This window comes from Chanodichthys erythropterus, chromosome 13, assembly GCF_024489055.1.
Source record: "Chanodichthys erythropterus isolate Z2021 chromosome 13, ASM2448905v1, whole genome shotgun sequence".
In the NCBI taxonomy this organism is placed as follows: domain Eukaryota; kingdom Metazoa; phylum Chordata; class Actinopteri; order Cypriniformes; family Xenocyprididae; genus Chanodichthys; species Chanodichthys erythropterus.
Genome location: NC_090233.1, coordinates 14,293,304 through 14,314,307, shown reverse-complemented (window position 1 = coordinate 14,314,307; position 21,004 = coordinate 14,293,304). Strand labels below are relative to the sequence as shown.

At 33.7% G+C, this 21,004-nt stretch overlaps 1 protein-coding gene across 1 annotated transcript in view; it reads right to left on the bottom strand.

The window, feature by feature from the left end:
• brinp1 (bone morphogenetic protein/retinoic acid inducible neural-specific 1) overlaps positions 1-21,004 on the bottom strand; it is a 185,500-nt gene that overhangs the window by 55,500 nt on the left and 108,996 nt on the right. The window contains exon 4 of the mRNA XM_067406785.1: positions 12,276-12,445. Coding sequence (XP_067262886.1) covers positions 12,276-12,445 — 170 coding nt within the window. The remainder of the gene's footprint in view (positions 1-12,275; positions 12,446-21,004) is intronic.

Genomic DNA, 21,004 nt, shown 5'->3' with positions numbered 1-21,004 from the left:
CTCAGACTTTCTTTCCAGATATTCAGACTTTCATTCCATATATTCAGACTTTCTTTCCATATATTCAGACTTTCTTTCCATATATTCAGACTTTTATTCTATATATTCAGACTTTTTTTCCCATATATTCAGACTTTATTTCCATATATTCAGACTTTCTTTCCATATACTCAGAGTTTCTTTCCAGATATTCAGACTTTCTTTCTAGATATTCAGACTTTATTTCCATATATTCAGACTTTCTTTCCATATATTCAGACTTTCTTTCCATATATTCAGACTTTCTTTCCATATTTTCAGACTTTCATTCCATATATTCAGACATTCATTCCATATATTCAGACTTTCATTCCATATATTCAGACTTTCATTCCATATATTCAGATTTTCATTCCATATATTGAGACTTTCATTCCATATAATCAGATTTTCTTTCCATATATTCAGAATTTCATTCCATATATTCAGATTTTCTTTCCATATATTCAGACTTTCATTCCATATATTCAGACTTTCTTTCCATATATTCAGACTTTCTTTCCATATATTCAGACTTTCATTCCATATATTCAGACTTTCATTCCATATATTCAGACTTTCTTTCCATATATTCAGACTTTCTTTCCATATATTCAGACTTTCTTTCCATATATTCAGACTTTCATTCCATATATTCAGACTTTCTTTCCATATATTCAGACTTTCTTTCCATATATTCAGACTTTCTTTCCATATATTCAGACTTTCTTTCCATATATTCAGACTTTCTTTCCATATATTCAGACTTTCTTTCCATATTTTCAGACTTTCATTCCATATATTCAGACATTCATTCCATATATTCAGACTTTCATTCCATATATTCAGACTTTCATTCCATATATTCAGATTTTCATTCCATATATTGAGACTTTCATTCCATATAATCAGATTTTCTTTCCATATATTCAGAATTTCATTCCATATATTCAGATTTTCTTTCCATATATTCAGACTTTCATTCCATATATTCAGACTTTCTTTCCATATATTCAGACTTTCTTTCCATATATTCAGACTTTCATTCCATATATTCAGACTTTCATTCCATATATTCAGACTTTCATTCCATATATTCAGACTTTCTTTCCATATATTCAGACTTTCTTTCCATATATTCAGACTTTCTTTCCATATATTCAGACTTTCATTCCATATATTCAGACTTTCTTTCCATATATTCAGACTTTCTTTCCATATATTCAGACTTTCATTCCATATATTCAGATTTTCTTTCCATATATTCAGACTTTCATTCCATATATTCAGACTTTCTTTCCATATATTCAGACTTTCTTTCCATATATTCAGACTTTCATTCCATATATTCAGACTTTCATTCCATATATTCAGACTTTCTTTCCATATATTCAGACTTTCTTTCCATATATTCAGACTTTCTTTCCATATATTCAGACTTTCATTCCATATATTCAGACTTTCTTTCCATATATTCAGACTTTCTTTCCATATATTCAGACTTTCATTCCATATATTCAGACATTCATTCCATATATTCAGACTTTCTTTCCATATATTCAGTCTTTCATTCCATATATTCAGACTTTCTTTCCATATATTCAGACTTTCTTTCCATATATTCAGACTTTCATTCCATATTTTCAGACTTTCTTTCCAGATATTCAGACCTTCATTCCATATATTCAGACTTTAATTCCATATATTCAGACTTTCTTTCCATATATTCAGACTTTCTTTCCATATATTCAGACTTTCATTCCATATATTCAGACTTTCATTCCATATATTCAGACTTTCATTCCATATATTCAGACTTTCTTTCCATATATTCAGACTTTCTTTCCATATATTTAAACTTTCATTCCATATATTCAAATTTTATTCCATATATTCAGACTTTCATTCCATATACTCAAGTTTCATATTATAAGTCCTATTTAAGTGACTCAAAAACACTTAAAATTTGCCCTTAAAAGTATATTATTTCGGTATTAAGTACTCTCTTTAAAGGTATGCTGAAATGTTTTTCTTTTTCACAAGGGTCTGAGAGCTAAAATCAAGATTTTCAGTAAGTAATGACTTAAATTTGGATATGCTCCTTACAAGTTATTACATGACTTCAGTTTTAAGTATTTTACATAACAGAGCAGCATGAACATTCTGACAAATGTCTTCTTTTCTATTCCGCAGAAGAAAATGCCTGATAACTGCAAATTAATGACTGAATTTCATGTTTTAGCAGACTATTCTTTTAAAATCTATGTATGAAGCTACACGTCACTTGGCGTAAAAAGGGAATAAGCTCTGGAGTCTAAAAGCTAAACACACACACACATACACACACACACACACACACACACACACACACACACACACACACACACACACACACACACACACACACAATCAGCAGATTAAGAAATAGATTGCCAGAGTATAAAACAAAACCAAAGCCCTTGCGTCTAATGAAGATGGAGATTTGTGGGATTACGCACAAATGTTGAAAAGCCGCACGACTTGATGCTCATTGAAGCTCACACAGACAAACACAAAAACACGCATGTAAACATTTGACTTCAAAGACAGTAAATCTGCAAGCTTTGATTCCACCTGCCGCACATGTTAGATGTTTAGGAAGGGCCGTCTGTCCGGATGTGTTTGTGTTTATGTAGTTTCTGCTTTTATCATTTATTCATTTGAAGATCGGCAGGAACATGGCGACAGCTCTGTGCTCCTATCAAAGCCGTGGCTGTTTCGTGTTATGGGAAGATTAGAAGCTCTTGTAGCATTAAAGAACAAACTGTATCTAGAGAAATCTGTGATGAAGCAGGGCATCATGGGACGACGACTGTGCCTGTTTCTTATTACGTCTGTCACCTGTCAGCCTTATAATGAAGTTCTATTTTGAGCTTTTGATAGCTGAGGGACATGAACCTCAGCTACCTAAGAGCCCAGCGATGTCTTCATCATTGTATTTTTATGTTTTTATTTTTGGTGAACAGACAGAGGAAACGAGACATACATATCAAAAATATTGCTTGTCTATATGACGTGCACATCAATGACAAACTCCAGACACCCATTTTCTTTTCCAGGCAAAACGTTTTTAACATTAGTGCAATGTCCGAATGCGACACGACTGATGTTGTAAACCAGTTATCAATGTCAACTGTGAATAAAATAAAAACGATGTATATTATAGTGTCTGACATAAAAGAACGCTGATGTCTCACAGTGTGTCTTGGCTTTACCCAAAGATCTCACTGCTGTCATTTCATACCATCTGACAAGGAACAATTGGAAGGAAAAAAAAAAAAAAGTCATTCTCAGCATATGATGTTTGTGTGCAGCGTTTGTCCCCACAACTTCCTACTGATACATTAACTCATATTATTTGATACATTCCACTATGTATTTAATGTGCAGTGCTGCAATTTTATTTTTAAATGTTTGTCATCTAAACATCTGAAGACATTTAAATCTTTCCGTTCAATAGCATTAGATTTAAATGGGGGCATATCATAAAAAAAATAAAAAAAAATAAAAACTGTGTTTTTTCTGTGTTTAAGTGCTATAATCGGCTCCATGTACCAACCCAGAAAATGTGAAAAGGACAACCCAGCAACTCTGTTTTGGAAGCATGTGAAAAAACAAGCCACTCAGATTTCGAAGGAAGAGGATCTTATTATAATATTACCGCCCCTTAACCTGCACTTAATCCGCCACCATTTTGTTTTCGCAAGCGACAACGGTGTACCAGTTCTAACGCCATGACAAACGTTGCAGTAAAGCATGCTAACTGTTCTGTCGTTGGCTGCACAGACGAGCACTGAACACTATTTAGAGTCTCATTAGCTTGGATAGCCTGAATTTGATCCTGGCAAGATCGATTGCTAAAAAAGGAGCTTTTCTGTCTGAGCCATATTTTGGAAAAAAAAAATATTAGACCATTCACAGCATTTGATAGCAAAAATGTTAGGATGGTGTGTATGACTCTGATTGGCAAACAAGTACACTATGTACAGTGGGCGTCCATATGTGTTTTTTACAAAAGATGAACATGACGGCACATGCTAGTGGATGAGTTGAATCAACTCCACAGCAACTACATCAATTTATCCACTAACCATTCAGAAACGTCTAAAAGTTGTAACTTCTTCCTGAGTCTCTCCATCAGTGTCGACTCCGGTTTGAACAATGTAAGGCTGAACACTTTCCTCATTTTGGCTGCGTGAGATTCTCCAGCTTTGTTGTTGTTGAGCTGTTAAAGCTCCGCCCTCTTCTGGAAAGGGGCAGCAGCAGCGGCTCATTTGCATTTAAAGGGACACACACAAAAACGGCGTGTTTTTGCTCACACCCAAATAGAAGCAAATTTGACAAGCTATAATAAATGATCTGTGGGGGATTTTGAGCTGAAACTTCACAGACACATTCTGGAGACACCAGAGACTGATATTACATCTTGTGAAAAGGGGCATTATAGGTCCCCTTTAATGGTTAGCAATACAATTAAAGGTGCCCTAGAATCAAAAATTGAATTTATATTGGCATAGTTGAATAACAAGAGTTCAGTACATGGAAATGACATACAGTGAGTCTCAAACTCCATTGTTTCATCCTTCTTGTGTAAATCTCATTTGTTTAAAAGACTGCCGAAAAACAGGCGAATCTCAACATAACACAGACTGTTACGTAACAGTCAGGATCATTAATATGTACGCCCCCAATATTTGCACATGCCAGCTCATGTTCAAGGCATTAGACAAGGGCAGCAAGTATTAACGTCTGGATCTGTGCACAGCTGAATCATCAGACTAGGTAAGCAAGCAAGAACAATAGTGAAAAATGGCAGATGGAGCAATAATAACTGACATGATCCATGATATCATGATATTTTTAGTGATATTTGTAAATTGTCTTTCTAAATGTTTCGTTAGCATGTTGCTAATGTACTGTTAAATGTGGTTAAAGTTACCATCGTTTCTTACTGTATTCACGGAGACAAGAGAGCTGTCGCTATTTTCATTTTTAAACACTTGCAGTCTGTATAATTCATAAACACAACTTCATTCTTTATAAATCTCTCCAGCAGTGAGTAATGTTAGCTTTAGCCACGGAGCACCCTCAAATAAATACAATACTCACATGATCCGACGCATGCATGCAGTATGCATGACGAACATCTTGTAAAGGGTTATATTAGCTGTGTGAACTTTGTAAATGCACTGTATTATAGTTGTGCGCTCGGGGGGCGGGAGCGTGAGATTTAAAGGGGCCGCAGCCTGAATAGGTGCATAGTTAATGATGCCCCAAAATAGGCAGGTAAAAAAAATAAAAATAATAATTAAAAAAAAATCTATGGAGTATTTTGAGCTGAAACTTAACAGACACATTCAGGGGACACCTTAGACTTACATTACATCTTGTAAAAACTGGTTCTAGGGCACCTTCAAAAATAACTTTGTTTTCAGTATAATATCAAAAGAAATATTAAGACCTTTTGAATTCTTTACACTGCTCTGTTACTACAGTGTCAAAGTGAGTTGTGTACCACACACACACACACACACACACACAGTGATGTCATACAACTCCTCCACATAATCACACAGGTTATGCTCTTTTTGTGTAGGTAAAACCATGTCCATTTTAATGGCACCTGTTCTGGGAACGCGCCGCTGGATAGTGACTAAAATTGGATCCTGGCCAACCAATAGATTTTTAAATAGATGTCCTCTGAAACGCTCGCCGCATCATCATAAATTTGCATATGGAATTTAAGACTAAATCAGCTGAAAGCATTTCAGAGACGAAGATGTGACCTTGACGGGCCCTTTCACACACCTCCCTCTCTCTAGTATCAATCTGGGCTTTGTCAATCAAAAACACTGAATCATAAAAGTGCATCTTTTAATAAAGCTCTCAGGCGAGATCTTATTTTTATTCTCAAATGATTCTCAAGAGGGAAAAAAAAAAAAAAAAAACATTTCTAAGGATGAATTCGCAGGATATAAGACTTATTGCAAAAATAATAATACAAATAAATTAAAAAAATATGCAACTAAATCTGATTCAGACTGTTTCCTGTTTTTTATGAGTATATGAATGTGGCTATGGTACCAGTATCACTGATTAAAATATAAACACATAAAAAATACTAAAATGCACATGCACAAATTAAAATCTGTAGATAAACAAGAAGCTGAGATTTGACATGTAATGCCCTGTAAAGATGATCCTGCCTGTGTTCTCTGCGGGTCATTGCATCTAATGAGCTCTATATGTTGTTTGCAGTGTGATTTCGAGGTTGCTGCATTTCAGCGCTGGCGTGTTTCTTTAATGAGTTCAGTTTCTATCTGTGAACCCTCCAGATCAAGCCAACAAATCTGCTTCAGCTAAATTCAGGCAGTATTGTTTTCTAGCACTCATATGCAATATGATAAATTTATAAAAGGAAAACTAGACTATCAGCTTTAAGGTTCACTAACCATTTCATGATTGGTTTTGTCTAGAATTGATTTCATTTCACAAATGAAATAGTCTCAAAACATCAAGGATGACATGTGGAGACTGGAGCCTAAAGCAATAGTTCACCCAAACATTCTGTCATCATTTATTTGCCCTCATGTCATTTCAAACACGTAACTTTCTTTTTCTGACTTTTTTTTCGTGCAGCACAGAAGCAGATTTTTAGGAGAATGCTCTTATGATTTAGCTTAATAAGCTAACAAAATCATTTCTTGTCATAACTGCATTTTACCAGTAAGAACTGAATTACAGTAATTGTTAAGAGCTGAATTATAGAGAATATGAATTGTTAGAGAGTATTGAATATCAGAGCTCTCTGTATAGAATTGTTGCTAGTCAGAATTGTATTAAATCACTCTATAATCTGAATTGTTACTAACAAGAACTGAAATGGAGAGCTCTCTTATCTGAATGGTTAGTAAGAATTGAATTACAGAGCTCTAATCTAAATTTTGCGGGCATAAATTTAATTACAGCTCTATAATTGTAGTTGTTACTAGTAAGAATTGAATTACAGAGCTCTCTAATTCAATACTTACTAGGAACAGTTTAATTAGTGTTCTATAATCAGAGTTGTTACTTGTAAGAATTGAATTACAGCTTTTTAATTGAATTGTTACTACTAAATATTGAATTATAGAATTCTCTAATCTGAATTGTTACTAGCAAGAATTGAATTACATAGCTCTCTAGTAGTAAGAATTTAATTAGAGTGCTGTAATTGTAATTGTTGCTAGTAAGAATTGAATTACAGCTCTCTAATTGAATTGTTACTACTAAATATTGAATTACAGAGTTTATTTCAACCTTAGCTAACTGAATTGTTAATAGTAAGAATTGGATTAGAGAGTTCTGTAATCCAAATTGTTACTAGTAAGAATTGAATTAAAGCTCTTGAATTGTTATTGTTACTATTAAATTAGAGAGTTCTCTAGTCTGAATTGTTACTAGTAAGAATTGAATTGCAGAGCTGTAATCTGATTTGTTGCTAGTAAGAATTGAATTACAGCTTTCTAATTGAATTGTTACTACTAAATATTGAATTAGAGAGTTCTCTAATCTGAATTGTTTCAAGAATTCAATCTTAGCTAACTGAATTGTTAATAGTAAGAATTGGATTAGAGAGTTCTGTGATCCCAATTTGTACTAGTAAGAATTTAATTAGAGCTCTCTAATTGTATTTGTTACTATTAAATTAGAGAGTTCTCTAATCTGAATTGTTGCTAGTAAGAATTGAATTACAGCTTTCTAATTGAATTGTTACAACTAAATATTGAATTAGAGAATTCTGTAATCTGAATTGTTACTAGCAAGAATTGAATTACAGAGCTCTCTAGTAGTAAGAATTTAATTAGAGTGCTCTAATTGTAATCGTTACTAGTAAGAATTGACTTGCAGTTGTAATCTGAATTGTTACTAGAAAGAATTGAATTACAGCTTTCTAATTGAATTGTTACTACTAAATACTGAATTAGAGAGCTCTAATCTGAATTGTTTCAATAATTCAATTTTAGCTAACTGAATAGTTACTAGTAAGAAATGAATTACAGCTCTCTAACTGAATTGAATTACAACTCTCGAATTGTAATTGTTACTATTAGAGAGTTCTCTAATCTGAATTCTTAATAGTGAAAATTGAATTACAGCCCTCTAACTGATTTTTTGGTAGTACAAATTGAATTAGAGAGTACTGTAATCTGAATTGTTAAAAGAAAAATGAATTACAGCTCTCTAATCTGAATTGTTACTAGTAAGAATTGAATTACAGAACTCTGCAATTTGAATTGCTACCACTAATTGAATAACAGAGCTCTCTCACTGAATTGTTACTAATAAAAATGCAACTACGATAAATAACGCTGGGAGCATTTTAAGCTAATTCAGCTTCCCACACACAACACTCTTCTCTATGCAGTGAAAGCAGACAGTGACCAAAAAACAACTGGTCATATACTGTCTGCTTTCATTATATGGAAAAGAACAGCGCAAACATTCTGCTAAACGTCTCATTTTGTGTTCCAAATATGAATTTTGTGTTTGAAAAATCATGAGGCCAAGTAAATTACATGATTTTCATTTTTGCATGAACAATTCCTTTAAACTTTTCTCTTCAAAGTCGACTCATCAGCTGATGTGACTTGACTCCAAAGAGAGAGTTCAAATATCAGGGCCCATCTTAAACACCAGCCGCAGTGACAGAGCGTCTTCTCTTTGATTTAAGTGCTGTAGATCTCTTCAGCGGAGCTCAGACATGATAAATATAGCAGAGGCGGCGCTGGGAGGCCCTTTTCTACCCCTCTCACTGTTCATTTGTCTGCTGCAAGCCCCCAAATACATACTGAAGTGTCTAGGGCATGTCCCCTCGTGGAATGCTGGGGTAAGAGAGAGGCTAGCTGACAGACGTCACGCATTTCATGCCTCCAGAGAGTGAAGCCTGACACCATGCTGTCATGATGTGTGTGTGTGTGTTTGAAAAGCCAGAGAGAGAGTTTATTTAGCTATGTTTTGGGCATAAAATGTCCTCAGAAGTGAGCTTCCTTTGGGAATGTCTTCAGAGATTAAAACAGTTCCTAAAGTAAATCATGTTTTTAGAATTTAAAAGTATTCTTAGCTAATTGTCAAATGCATGCAGTGATCTGTAGACAGTCAGTTCCACATTCCCCCCTGTGCCAATAATGCACTGAGCGCCAATCTGCAGGATTTACAGGGAAGACGTGGCGTCATATCAACACTCCCATTCTGTCCGCATGTGCGTGAGCTTACAGAGCTGTACTGCCATCCAAACTCAATCGATATTGTTAGTGCAGGTCTGTGTGTGTGTGTGTGTGTCAGACTCAGCCTCTTCCTGAATGCATGAATCGTTTCCTGTCTGCAACGTGACTCGCAAGTACACACACACAAATACACATTAATCTTGCCATCTAAATGAGGACCTATCATAGAGTTCCACTGTTTTAGATTCAGCTACATATACACATTAATTGTTTTCTATAAATAGATGCATTCTTCTTTGTGTTGTGCCTGCATTCCTCACTGTGCACATTCTATTTCAAACTCTGCATAATTTCACTAACATCCCTTGTGATAAAAGATGTACACTTTCGCATGCTTTCAAAAAGAGTGCATATTACAGAAATAACATACTTTAAAAGAATATAATTAAGTGTGAACTGAATGTAATGATTTTGGACACTTAATTACATGTTAATTGCGATTAAATGAAAATGTATTATAGTATAATTTATATTAAATGCAATTAGTTGAACTTTAGAGTGTTTTTGACCCACTAAGGCAGGATTTAATGACATCTTTATATGCAATTTTATAAATAATTATATTGTCTTTGAAGTACGGTTAAAGTGTACCAAGCATTCATGGTAAACTAAAATATGCTTTAATGTCATTTCTATTAATTTATATATTGAACTAATTTTATTAATTATATTCTGTTAATTCTATCAATTGAACTTTAGAGTGTTTTTGACCCACTAAGGCAGGATTTAATTACATCTTTATATGTAATTTTATAAATAATTATATTCACTTTGAAATATGGTTAAAGTGTACCAAGCATTTATGGTAAACTAAAATATATAACAATGCAATTTCTATTAATTTCTATATCTTTACATTGAACTTAATTGTATTAATTCTATTCTATTAATTCCATTAATTGAACTTTAGAGTGTTTTTGAACCAATTAAGAAGGATTTAAGTACATCCTTATATGTAATTTTATAAATAATTATATTGTCTTTGGAATATGGTTAAAGTGCACCAAACATTCATGGTAAACTAAAATATGCTTTAATGTCATTTCTATCAATTTATATATTGAACTAATTCTATTAATTATATTCTGTTAATTCTATCAATTGAACTTTAGAGTGTTTTAGACTCACTTAAGTGAGATTTAAGTGCATCTTTATATGTAATTCTATAAATAATTCTATTGTCTTTGAAATATGATGAAAGTGTACCAAGCATTTATGGTAAGCTAAAATATAATTTAATGTAATTTCTAGTAATTTCTATATTTCTATATTGAACTTAACTACATTGATTATATTTTATTAATTCTATAAATTGAATTTGAAGGGTTTTTTTTACCTAATTAAGAAGGATTTAAGTACATCTTTATATGTAATTCTATAAATAATTCTATTGTCTTTGAAATATGGTTAAAGTGTACCAAGGATGTATGGTAAAATAAAATATACTTTAATGAAATTTCTATTAATTTCTACATTGAACTTAATTCCATTAATTTTATTCTATTCTATCAATTGGACTTTAGAGTGTTTTTGATCCACTTGAGTATAAATAATTCTATTGTCTTTGAAATATGATTAAAGTGTACCAAGCATTTATGGTAAACTAAAATATACTTTAATGTAATTTCTAGTAATTTCTGTATATTTCTATATTGAACTTAACTACATTGATTCTATTTTATTAATTCTATAAATTGAATTTGAAGTTTTTTTTTTACCTAATTAAGAAGGATTTAAGTACATCTTTATATGTAATTCTATAAATAATTCTATTGTCTTTGAAATATGGTTAAAGTGTACCAAGGATGTATGGTAAACTAAAATATACTTTAATGTAATTTCTAGTAATTTCTGTTTATGTCTATATTGAACTTAACTCTATTGATTCTATTTTATTAATTCTATAAATTGAATTTGGAGTTTTTTTGACCCACTTAAGCAGGATTTATATTTATAAGTTTATATGTAATTCTAAAAATAATTATATTGTCTTTGAAATATGGTTAAAGTGTACCAAACATTTATGGTAAACTAAAATATACTTTAATGTAATTTCTAGTAATTTCTGTATATTTCTATATTGAACTTAACTACATTGATTCTATTTTATTAATTCTAGAAATTGAATCTGGAGTTTTTTTTTTTACCTACTTAAGAAGGATTTAAGTACATCTTTATATGTAATTCTAAAAATAATTCTATTGTCTTTGAAATATGGTTAAAGTGTACCAAACATTTATGATAAAATAAAATATACTTTAATGTAATTTCTGTTAATTTCTATATTTCTATATATTTAAGCATGCATATTGTGTATCTAAATGTATTTCTAATTTGCACATTTGCAATGATGAAGTTGCAGTTATATATATAAATGTGTATTTAATTGTATCAGGAGACAGTCATGAGAGTGTATTCTCTTTTTAAGTGCACTTAAGTGGCCTTTTATTTCATTTATATATTACATTATCTGCAAGTACATTTTATTTTAAATATACTTTTAAGATTTGAAGTACACTTTAAGTGCAGATTAAATACAATTAAGCACACTTCTTCCTCTTCACAAGGGCTAGTGCTTTAATATAGACACACAAACACACTCAAGCATGCTGATGAAGCAGTTGTGAACAGAAATGAGCCAAAGCACATGGAGATGAGCACTAGTTTGTAAGGTCAGTGGTTCTTAAGTCTGTCTGTATTTAAGTGGAGCACAAGTGCTGCGTTTGCTGCTTGCTGTCGTCCTGACTCAGCAGCTATTGTCAATTCCGTTTAATTCTGTCATGCTTGACTTCCTGCTTCCTCCAGCCCTGTCTGCCAGAAGCTCTTCAGCCGCCTGTCAACTCCAACAAGAAAAAGCTCCATGGACAGATGGACGGTGGGCGGATAATGGAGGAGGAAGAGGATGTTTCTTTCTTTCCTACTTTTACCTTTCCCTCATTCTTTTTCCCTTACCTTAATGGCGTTGCTGGAGATCTGAATCTCGTGGAGTTTGCGCATGGTGCCGTCGCGGTCGATGAAGTACGATGAGGCGAGCTGGTGCAGTGCCTCGACTCCTTGGGTGGCGTTGACCATCTTCCGGTCCAGCTTGTTCTTGGCCATGTACATGGTGAGAGCTTCCTCACCTAATGGCACAGAGCAATATGGTCAGTTAACGCAAGACTTCACTTCCCGTGATTCAGATGCCAAGAGTTAAAATATCACATTCTCAGAAGCTCATTTAGTCGCTCACATGTCATTCCATGACTAACTTTCTTCTCATACAATTCAGACACTCATTGGTTGATTTGTCATCAACTGCAAACCCGCTCATGTAGATTTTCAGCAAATTACAGGTGAAACCATTGTTTTTGTCATGCAATGGTCAGTTTTACTCTGTTTTGCTTACTAGTGGAAAGATAGTATCCAAAATACACATTGAACTTTTACTGCACTTTGACACTGTAGATTTCAATTAGAATCAGTGTTGGGAAGGTTACTTTTAAAATGTATTTCACTACAGATAACAAAACGCTTTAAAGGGTAATTTGTTACATATTTAGTTAGATTACACAAGTTTTGTAACTTAAACTTAAACGTCTGAATTTCTCACAATTGCAAGTTTTTATCACACAATTCTGACTTTATAACTCACAATTCATTTTTTTTTCTCAGAATTGCGAGATATAAACACATTTTTTTAACTTTAATACACAATTGCAAGTTTATATCTCACAGTTCTGACAGTATAAACTCACAATTGTAAAATAAAAAAAGTCAGAATTGTGAGATAAAAAGTCGCAAATACCTAACAAATTACATAAACAAGAGATTCACAAACAACATTAAAGGGTATGTCCATTTTTGAATGTGGCAATTTGTATAAATCTAGTCATTTTGTCTTGTGAACATATATGTATGTAAAGTACAGTACAGTCCAAAAGTTTGGAACCACTAAGATTTTTAATGTTTTTAAAAGAAGTTTCGTCTGCTCACCAAGGCTACATTTATTTAATTAAAAATACAGTAAAAAAACAGTAATATTGTGAAATATTATTACAATTTAAAATAACTGTTTTCTATTTGAATATATTTTACAAAGTAATTTATTCCTGTGATGCAAAGCTGAATTTTCAGCATCATTACTCCAGTCTTCAGTGTCACATGATCCTTCAGAAATCATTCTAATATGCTGATTTGCTGCTCAAGAAACATTTAATGTGTACAATTGTACAAAATATTTGTTTACAGTATTTTTTTTTTTTTCAGAATTATTTGATGAATAGAAAGTTCAAAAGAACAGTGTTTATCTGAAATCTAATCTTTTGTAACATTATAAATGTCTTTACTGCCACTTTTGATTGATTTAATGCATCCTTGCTGAATTAAAGTATTCATTTCTTTAATTTCTTTTCAAAAAAATAAAAATAAAAATTCTTACTGACCCCAAACTTTTGAACGGTAGTGTATAATGCTACAGAAGCTTTGTATTTCAGATAAATGCTGTTCTTTTGAACTTTCTATTCATCAAGGAATCCTGAAAAAAAAGTACACAACTGTTTTCAACATTGAAAATAATCATAAATGTTTATTGAGCAGCAGATCATCATATTAGAATGATTTCTGAAGGATCATGTGACACTGAAGACTGGAGTAATGATGCTGAAAATTCAGCTTTGCCAACACAAGAATAAATTACTTTGTGAAATATATTCAAATAGAGAACAGTTATTTTAAATTGTAATAATATTTTACAATATTACTGTTTTTTTTACTGTATTTTTAATTAAATAAATGTAGCCTTGGTGAGCAGACGAAACTTCTTTTAAAAACATTAAAAAGCTTAGTGGTTCCAAACTTTTGGACTGTACTGTATATGTAAACATATATTATGTGAAATAGCTTATTCAAGACAGTACTAAATAAAAATAACACACAATTTTATGATCCCAGGTCCCTCTTATTTTGTTATAATTATTAAAATTTTGCATAATCCGCAAGGGGAATGAAACATATGAGCTGTAGCTTAGGATGTTTTTGCAGACTGTCAGAGTCAGAGAATCATGACAGTTTAAATTAAATAATTGACATTAAAATTCAAAGTAATCACTGGATGTAACTATAATTTGATTTCCACAAATTTAAAATGTAACTAATAAAATGCAATTACTCAAATTTTGTATTTTAAATCTCTAAATTACATGCATTTTGTTACTCATTAACCCTGATTAAAATCCATATTTTTAAAGACAGTGAGTTTGAGTCAGAAATCTGCTCTTTACACAGACCACAATTTATAGTTTTATTCCTATCTAAAGGGTTTTATAGAGGTTTGTTCAGATATAATTCACCTAAAAACATAATGAAAATGTATTTCTCTCTGTCTGTTGACAGTATTTTCTGATTTATGTTGCAATAAAAAGAGCAATCCAAAATTTGCTGTGTAAAAACCTTTAACTCTAATATGTCAAGAAAATCTAATCATTTTGAACCTGGCTTTATGCAATGTTCCAATTTCTGCTCTGGGAATGTAAGCAAATTAAGGCATATTTAATAAGATAATGCCTCATTTGCATACTTAAACATAACATTTCAGAAAACTTACACAACACAATTCTTTTAACTCTTTCCCCACCATTGGCATGATTTTCTGTCATTTATGACACAATGCTTCAACACAATTGATAAGGTTCCCATCGTTCCCATCTCAGGGAACCAGTTACATAGTATCTGGATGACCTACTACTTCCGGCGAGATTCTGAACTTGGCATACAATGGACACTTTACTATACCATGAGGGCCTACGCTGATTTCAATTAATACTACACATATCCTACTATAAAGAACGCACTATTTTAATGGTTGAATTCAAATTCAAAAGTAGTAGATACTCAGACAATTACAAGATTTTGGATGCAGCGCAAGTGTGCCGCACACATCCTGAAAGGTAAAGCCAAAGTATCTTAATCGCCCCCTAGTGGCTAAATGCAGAAAAGGATTTAAACCCTGCCCTCTCCATGTAATCGAATGGGGCGCGAGCCAAACTTAAAATCCAATTACCATTCAAAGATGGTTTCTGTCATTTTAGGTAGTTCTTATCACACTGACGTGCGTTCATTGAATGAAGCTAAAATTAAATGTATATTGTATGTTTACATATTCATACAACAAAATATACTGAAAGTTTTGCGAATATGATCAAAAATGCTGGTGCTGGGTGACAACGTTTTTTTGTTGCTTTTGTTTTTTAGAAACTGTGATCACTCAACTGGGGAAATGTGGTTATATCCAACGGTTAAACATGTTTGCTAGTCGCCGGTGGACATTCTGAAATATATCGGGTTTGGAATGACATGAGGACGACTAAATGATTTCCACCACTCTTTTACAGGAAACCGATACTGAGATCCCACAGTGACACTACATTTCAAGACTTGTTGTCATGCTTTATAAAGTCGTTGCATTGAGCTTGCCAACATTCATACGGGCATCATTTTGAGCGCTGGAGTTCATGCAGCCAACATGTCATTTTATCAGCATGCTTCTTCGGCGTGGACTTCCTAGTGTGTAAGAACTGACATGATGGTGACACAGTGTGCATCGGTGACTCACTTCACACACTGTCACAGAGAAAATTTTGCTTACAGTGTCAAACTGACATGACCCGCATCTCTCTCTCTCTTTCAGTCTGACTACTCGACGGCAAAGATTTCTTCTCCACTGGAGTCGAGTGGGAGAAGCAGCTATGATTGATTTTTGCAAAGCTCCTCTGACCTTTTCCTAAATAACTCATTCACTAGGACACCAGGAGGAATATCAGCTAGGAGAGTAACCGTACAATCCAGCCGGTGCAAAAACACCAGCTATGTGTCGACACAGACAAACACAGGGAGCAAAAACACTCTTTCTCTTTGCAAGCTTCTCTCTCTCTCTTCATCTCTATGCACCAGCTCTCTATCACTCTATCTTTAGAATGAAAAAGCTCCACTGTAGCTCTGTTCCAATCCGTAGTGCGCTCCCTTGACAGACAGCACTCTACACAGTCAGTGTGAAGACATACATTGCACTGCACAAAAACTTGCTTAGTATTTTTCTCTTGTTTTCCGGTACAAATATCGAAACATTCTTAAATCAAGATACATTTACTTGAGAAGCAAAATGACTTGTATTCTAAAAAATGGATCAAAGTTGAGAGTTTTTATGCTTATTTTGGTCAAACGGCAACATGGAATAGCACACTAGTCTTACTATTACTGCAGTATACAAGATGCATCCCAATTCATGTACTTATGCACTATTTGGTTTCAGAGAAATTATTCTACTGAAACAGCTACTTTATATTTAATAGAGCAAATAAAATCTAAATTTGTCAAAGGAGGATTAGTTGGATTTGTGTAAAGCCTTTGATACAGTTAATCACAAAGTTCTCCTTTCTAAACTGTCTAACTTTCAGTTTTCATCTGGAGCATTAGTGTGGATATCCTCATATTTATCAAACAGAGAGCAATGTGTAAAGATTAAAGGGGTTAAGTCCTGTAACTTACATTACACAATGGGTGTACCCCAAGGATCAGTGTTAGGTCCCTTACTATTTAGTCCGTATATTAATGATCTCCCCCAACAGTGTGAAGGGATACAAGTGCAAATGCATGATGATGATACTGTTATTTCTACACATGCGAGAACAGCAGAGTTAGCAGAAGTTAAAAGCTGCTATGGAAAGGATTACACAGTGGCTGGAGCAGTCGTGTCTTAGCCTGAACATTGGTAAAACAATGGTAATGTTCTTCTCAAAAACAAGTGTTCAGTCTTCCAATGATGATATTTTTATTAATGGTTAAATTGTTAATGAGTTAAATTATCTTGCTGTAATATTAGACTTAGTTTTAAAAAACATGTACAGAAAATGGTAAGGATTATTAAATATAACTTGGCAGATTGTAGATAAATTAGACTCTCTGTTGATATGCATGCTACAATCCTTTCTCATATTCAATACTGTCATACATGTTGGGGTCAAGCTGTTGAAATCCCTATATAAACATACTTGAAAATGGTTTGTTTTTTATCTAAATTATTTATTCAGCATCTATTATTTGAGTTAAATCACTGCAGAAATTGCACTGAATTTTGCTACAGCTAGAATGTAGTTTCCATGCACATGAATGTAAGCACTGCAGCAAAATGATAGCGTTTGAACTGATTTTAAAATATCTTTGCATAACCAGCAATACCAATGCAGTGGCTCTGAATATAAATGCAAAATGGACATTTTCTGCATAAAAAAAATCATTGTAGGATCTTAGAGAAACATTTTTTGAGTTGTGACAATTTTAGACTTTTTTTCAAACTTGTGTATGGTTTATAACATACTCCCCTGGTTTCACAGACAAGGCTTAAGCTAGTCCCAGACTAAAATGCATGTTTGAGATGGTTTAAAGGGTTAGTTCACCCAAAAATAAAATTATGTCATTAATGATTCAGCCTCATGTCGTTCCAAACCCGTGAGACCTTCATTCATCTTCGGAACACCAATTAAGATATTTTAGATTTAGTCCGAGAGCTTTCTGTCCCTCCATTGTAAATGTTTGTACGGTATACTGTCCATGTCCAGAAAGGTAATAAAAACATCATCAAAGTAGTCCATGTGACATCAGAGGGTCAGTTAGAAGTTGTTGAAGCATCGAAAATACATTTTGGTCCAAAAATAACAAAAACTATGACTTTATTCAGCATTGTCTTCTCTTCCGGAATCCTTTCCATTGAATTGATTCCATTGAATCCTTTCATCTGTCGGCGTTGGTAATTCAATGTGGTTGTTTCTGGCGATTAGGACATCCGCGACATGCACACTTATGCACCATTTAAAAAAATATAGCAATACCAAAATACAAACAATGTAGAATAGCTTGAATAAAGCGTGCGTCTCCCAGAGGATGTAAACGAAGCTCGGACGCACTAGATAACACGTCAGCAGCGTCACTGTCCGGAGCAGAAGGGGGCGGTAATGCACCAATAAGCTGGATGCCAACCGCCATAAAACAGGAAAGAAGAAGAAGAAGCAGAGTCATGAACGCGGATTGACAACAGACCCGGAAGAGAAGACAATGCTGAATCAAGTCATAGTTTTTGTTATTTTTGGACCAAAATGTATTTTCGATGCTTCAAAATGTTGCGGATGTCCTAATCACCAAAAACAACCACGGCGACGCAAAAGTACATTACCAACGCCGACATATGAAAGGATTCAATGGAATATATTCAATGGAAAGGATTCCGGAAGAGAAGACAATGCTGAATAAAGTCGTAGTTTTTGTTATTTTTGGACCAAAATGTATTTTCGATGCTTCAAAAACTTCTAACTGACCCTCTGATGTCACATGGACTACTTTGATGATGTTTTTATTATCTTTCTGGACATGGACAGTATACCGTACAAACATTTACAATGGAGGGACAGAAAGCTCTCGGACTAAATCTAAAATATCTTAATTGGTGTTCCGAAGATGAATGAAGGTCTCACGGGTTTGGAACGACATGAGGGTCATTAATGACATAATTTTAATTTTTGGGTGAACTAACCCTTTAACTGAAAGTAACTTGTACTGACATCTCTAAAAATATGTCAGTGTCATTTTTTTGTCTTAAGATTCACACCAATAATTTTTTCTAGTGTTTGTTTATAACAACTACTTAAATACCCGAAATGAACTAAGGCCTAATCCTGGCTTAGGCTAAGCCCTGTCTGAGGAACCAGGCCATTAAATGACTTGGCTCTGTGATTTTGTTAATTTTTCTTTCCGTCATTCTGCTTTTGGACTACATCTTTCGCAGTGAAAGCTACTACTCATTAGAATACCTTACCAGAGGATATAAAAGGGTGTAAATCTATTGTTTGTTTGTTTTTTAATTGAAGTTAAAGTCTTAAAAAAAATAATAATAAAAAAAATTAAACCAACTCTGTAAACATTGAAACAGCTACTTTACATTTAATAGAGGTAATAAAATATTAAAAGTTGGCAAAGGAGGATTAGTTGGTGCTATATTTTTAGATTTGTGTAAATATAGTTAATCACAAAGTTCTCCTTTCAAAACTGTCTAACTTTCAGTTTTCATCTGGAGCTTTAGTGTCTATATCCTAACATTTATCAAATAAAGAACACTGTGTAAAGATTAAAGGGGTTAAGTCCTGTAACTTAAATTATACAATGGGTGTAACCCAAGGATCAGTGTTAGGTCCCTTACTATTTAGTCTGTACCAGAGGATATACAGTTTAATTGATTCCTTAAGATTTTTTTTTTTTTTTTTTTTTCCCTTTCAACCACCATGTTATTTATGACCTGCCAGGGGACTGCGGGTGAAAATTAGCCTTTGGCTAAATTTGGGACAATGCATTCAATTGAAACATTTATGTTAAAAATTTTACATGGTCCCTTTAAAAAAAAAAAAAAAAAAAAAAAAAAAAAACATTCTAAGCCATTATGTTGAAAAATAGTGTGAGCGGTGTGTTCACACTGAAAAATCCCATGTTGGTTGACAAAATAACCTTGTAACGGTCATACATTAGATGGTAGCACATAGTGTGCATCATTTGAGACACAACCACAGTGTACTGTATGTGCTGTGCAAGTATGCAAAACAGTGCATGGGAATAGCTGGATGACCTACATAGTACGGTTGGCAACTACGGTTTCCCAAAAACAACCTGCTCAACTGGAGCTTTCATTTTCACATGACAAATTTATTTATTTTTTCAAAGTGCACAATTAAAGTCGGCATGAAATCAAAATTGACCCTATTTACTTTGTTAGTGCATGTTACTAGTCTTGTGGTGAACAATTAATCCATGCAAGTTAATACACAGGAAAAATAAATAAATGTTTGTCGCTGTAATCTTTGTAATCGCATAATCAAAATCTGAAAAGTTACTTCCGGTCTGAAATGACGTTCCTTCTCTGATAATGTCAGTTTGATGGCTTGGGTTGAAAACGCTTAAACCATTCCTCTGCAACCGTTAGTCTGCTATGAGCGAGAGATGGAGAGGAGGAGCGATAAAGTAAACCCTGCCCTCTATTCAATATTCAGTTTCACTTGGAAATACGTCACAACACTGGAGAAAAGACGTCTGCAACTTCCGTTTCACGGTGACTTTAAGAACACTTCCTTTTCACATTGATTTTTCTAGCATACCACTAACAACATGTAAGGTCATCCAAGCCTTCATTTAAACACATTTACTGGCATTCTAGACGCTTTTGCTTACATTGTCGTATTCCTGATTTCTGACAGGTCTCAGCATCCTGCATGTGTGCATGTATCCACACTTATTGATCATAATCGGAGAGATTGAGGTCTTATGTTTCGCAAAATGTCCTGCGGTGTTTAGGATCCGCAGCAGCTGCATGTGAAGGCGATCGACAGAGCTCATGTCACACATGTTCGGGAACCTTAAACCCGCTCCTTGTAATAAAGCGCCGACTGAACTCATGTTCCTGTCCAGAGGCGGCTGTCATCGCTGATGTCCGTCTAATCTTCCTGCAGGCATGTTAATGTTATGTGCAGATCCATGAATGTCGATTAACCTGTTAGCATCAGCCTTTCGATCCTCGTGACCTTTATTTTCAGCCGTGTCTATATTGTTCAATCTCGACGGCGGGTCTCTAAGAGAGATGCGCTACAGCAAAGGCACACACGCTAATGTGA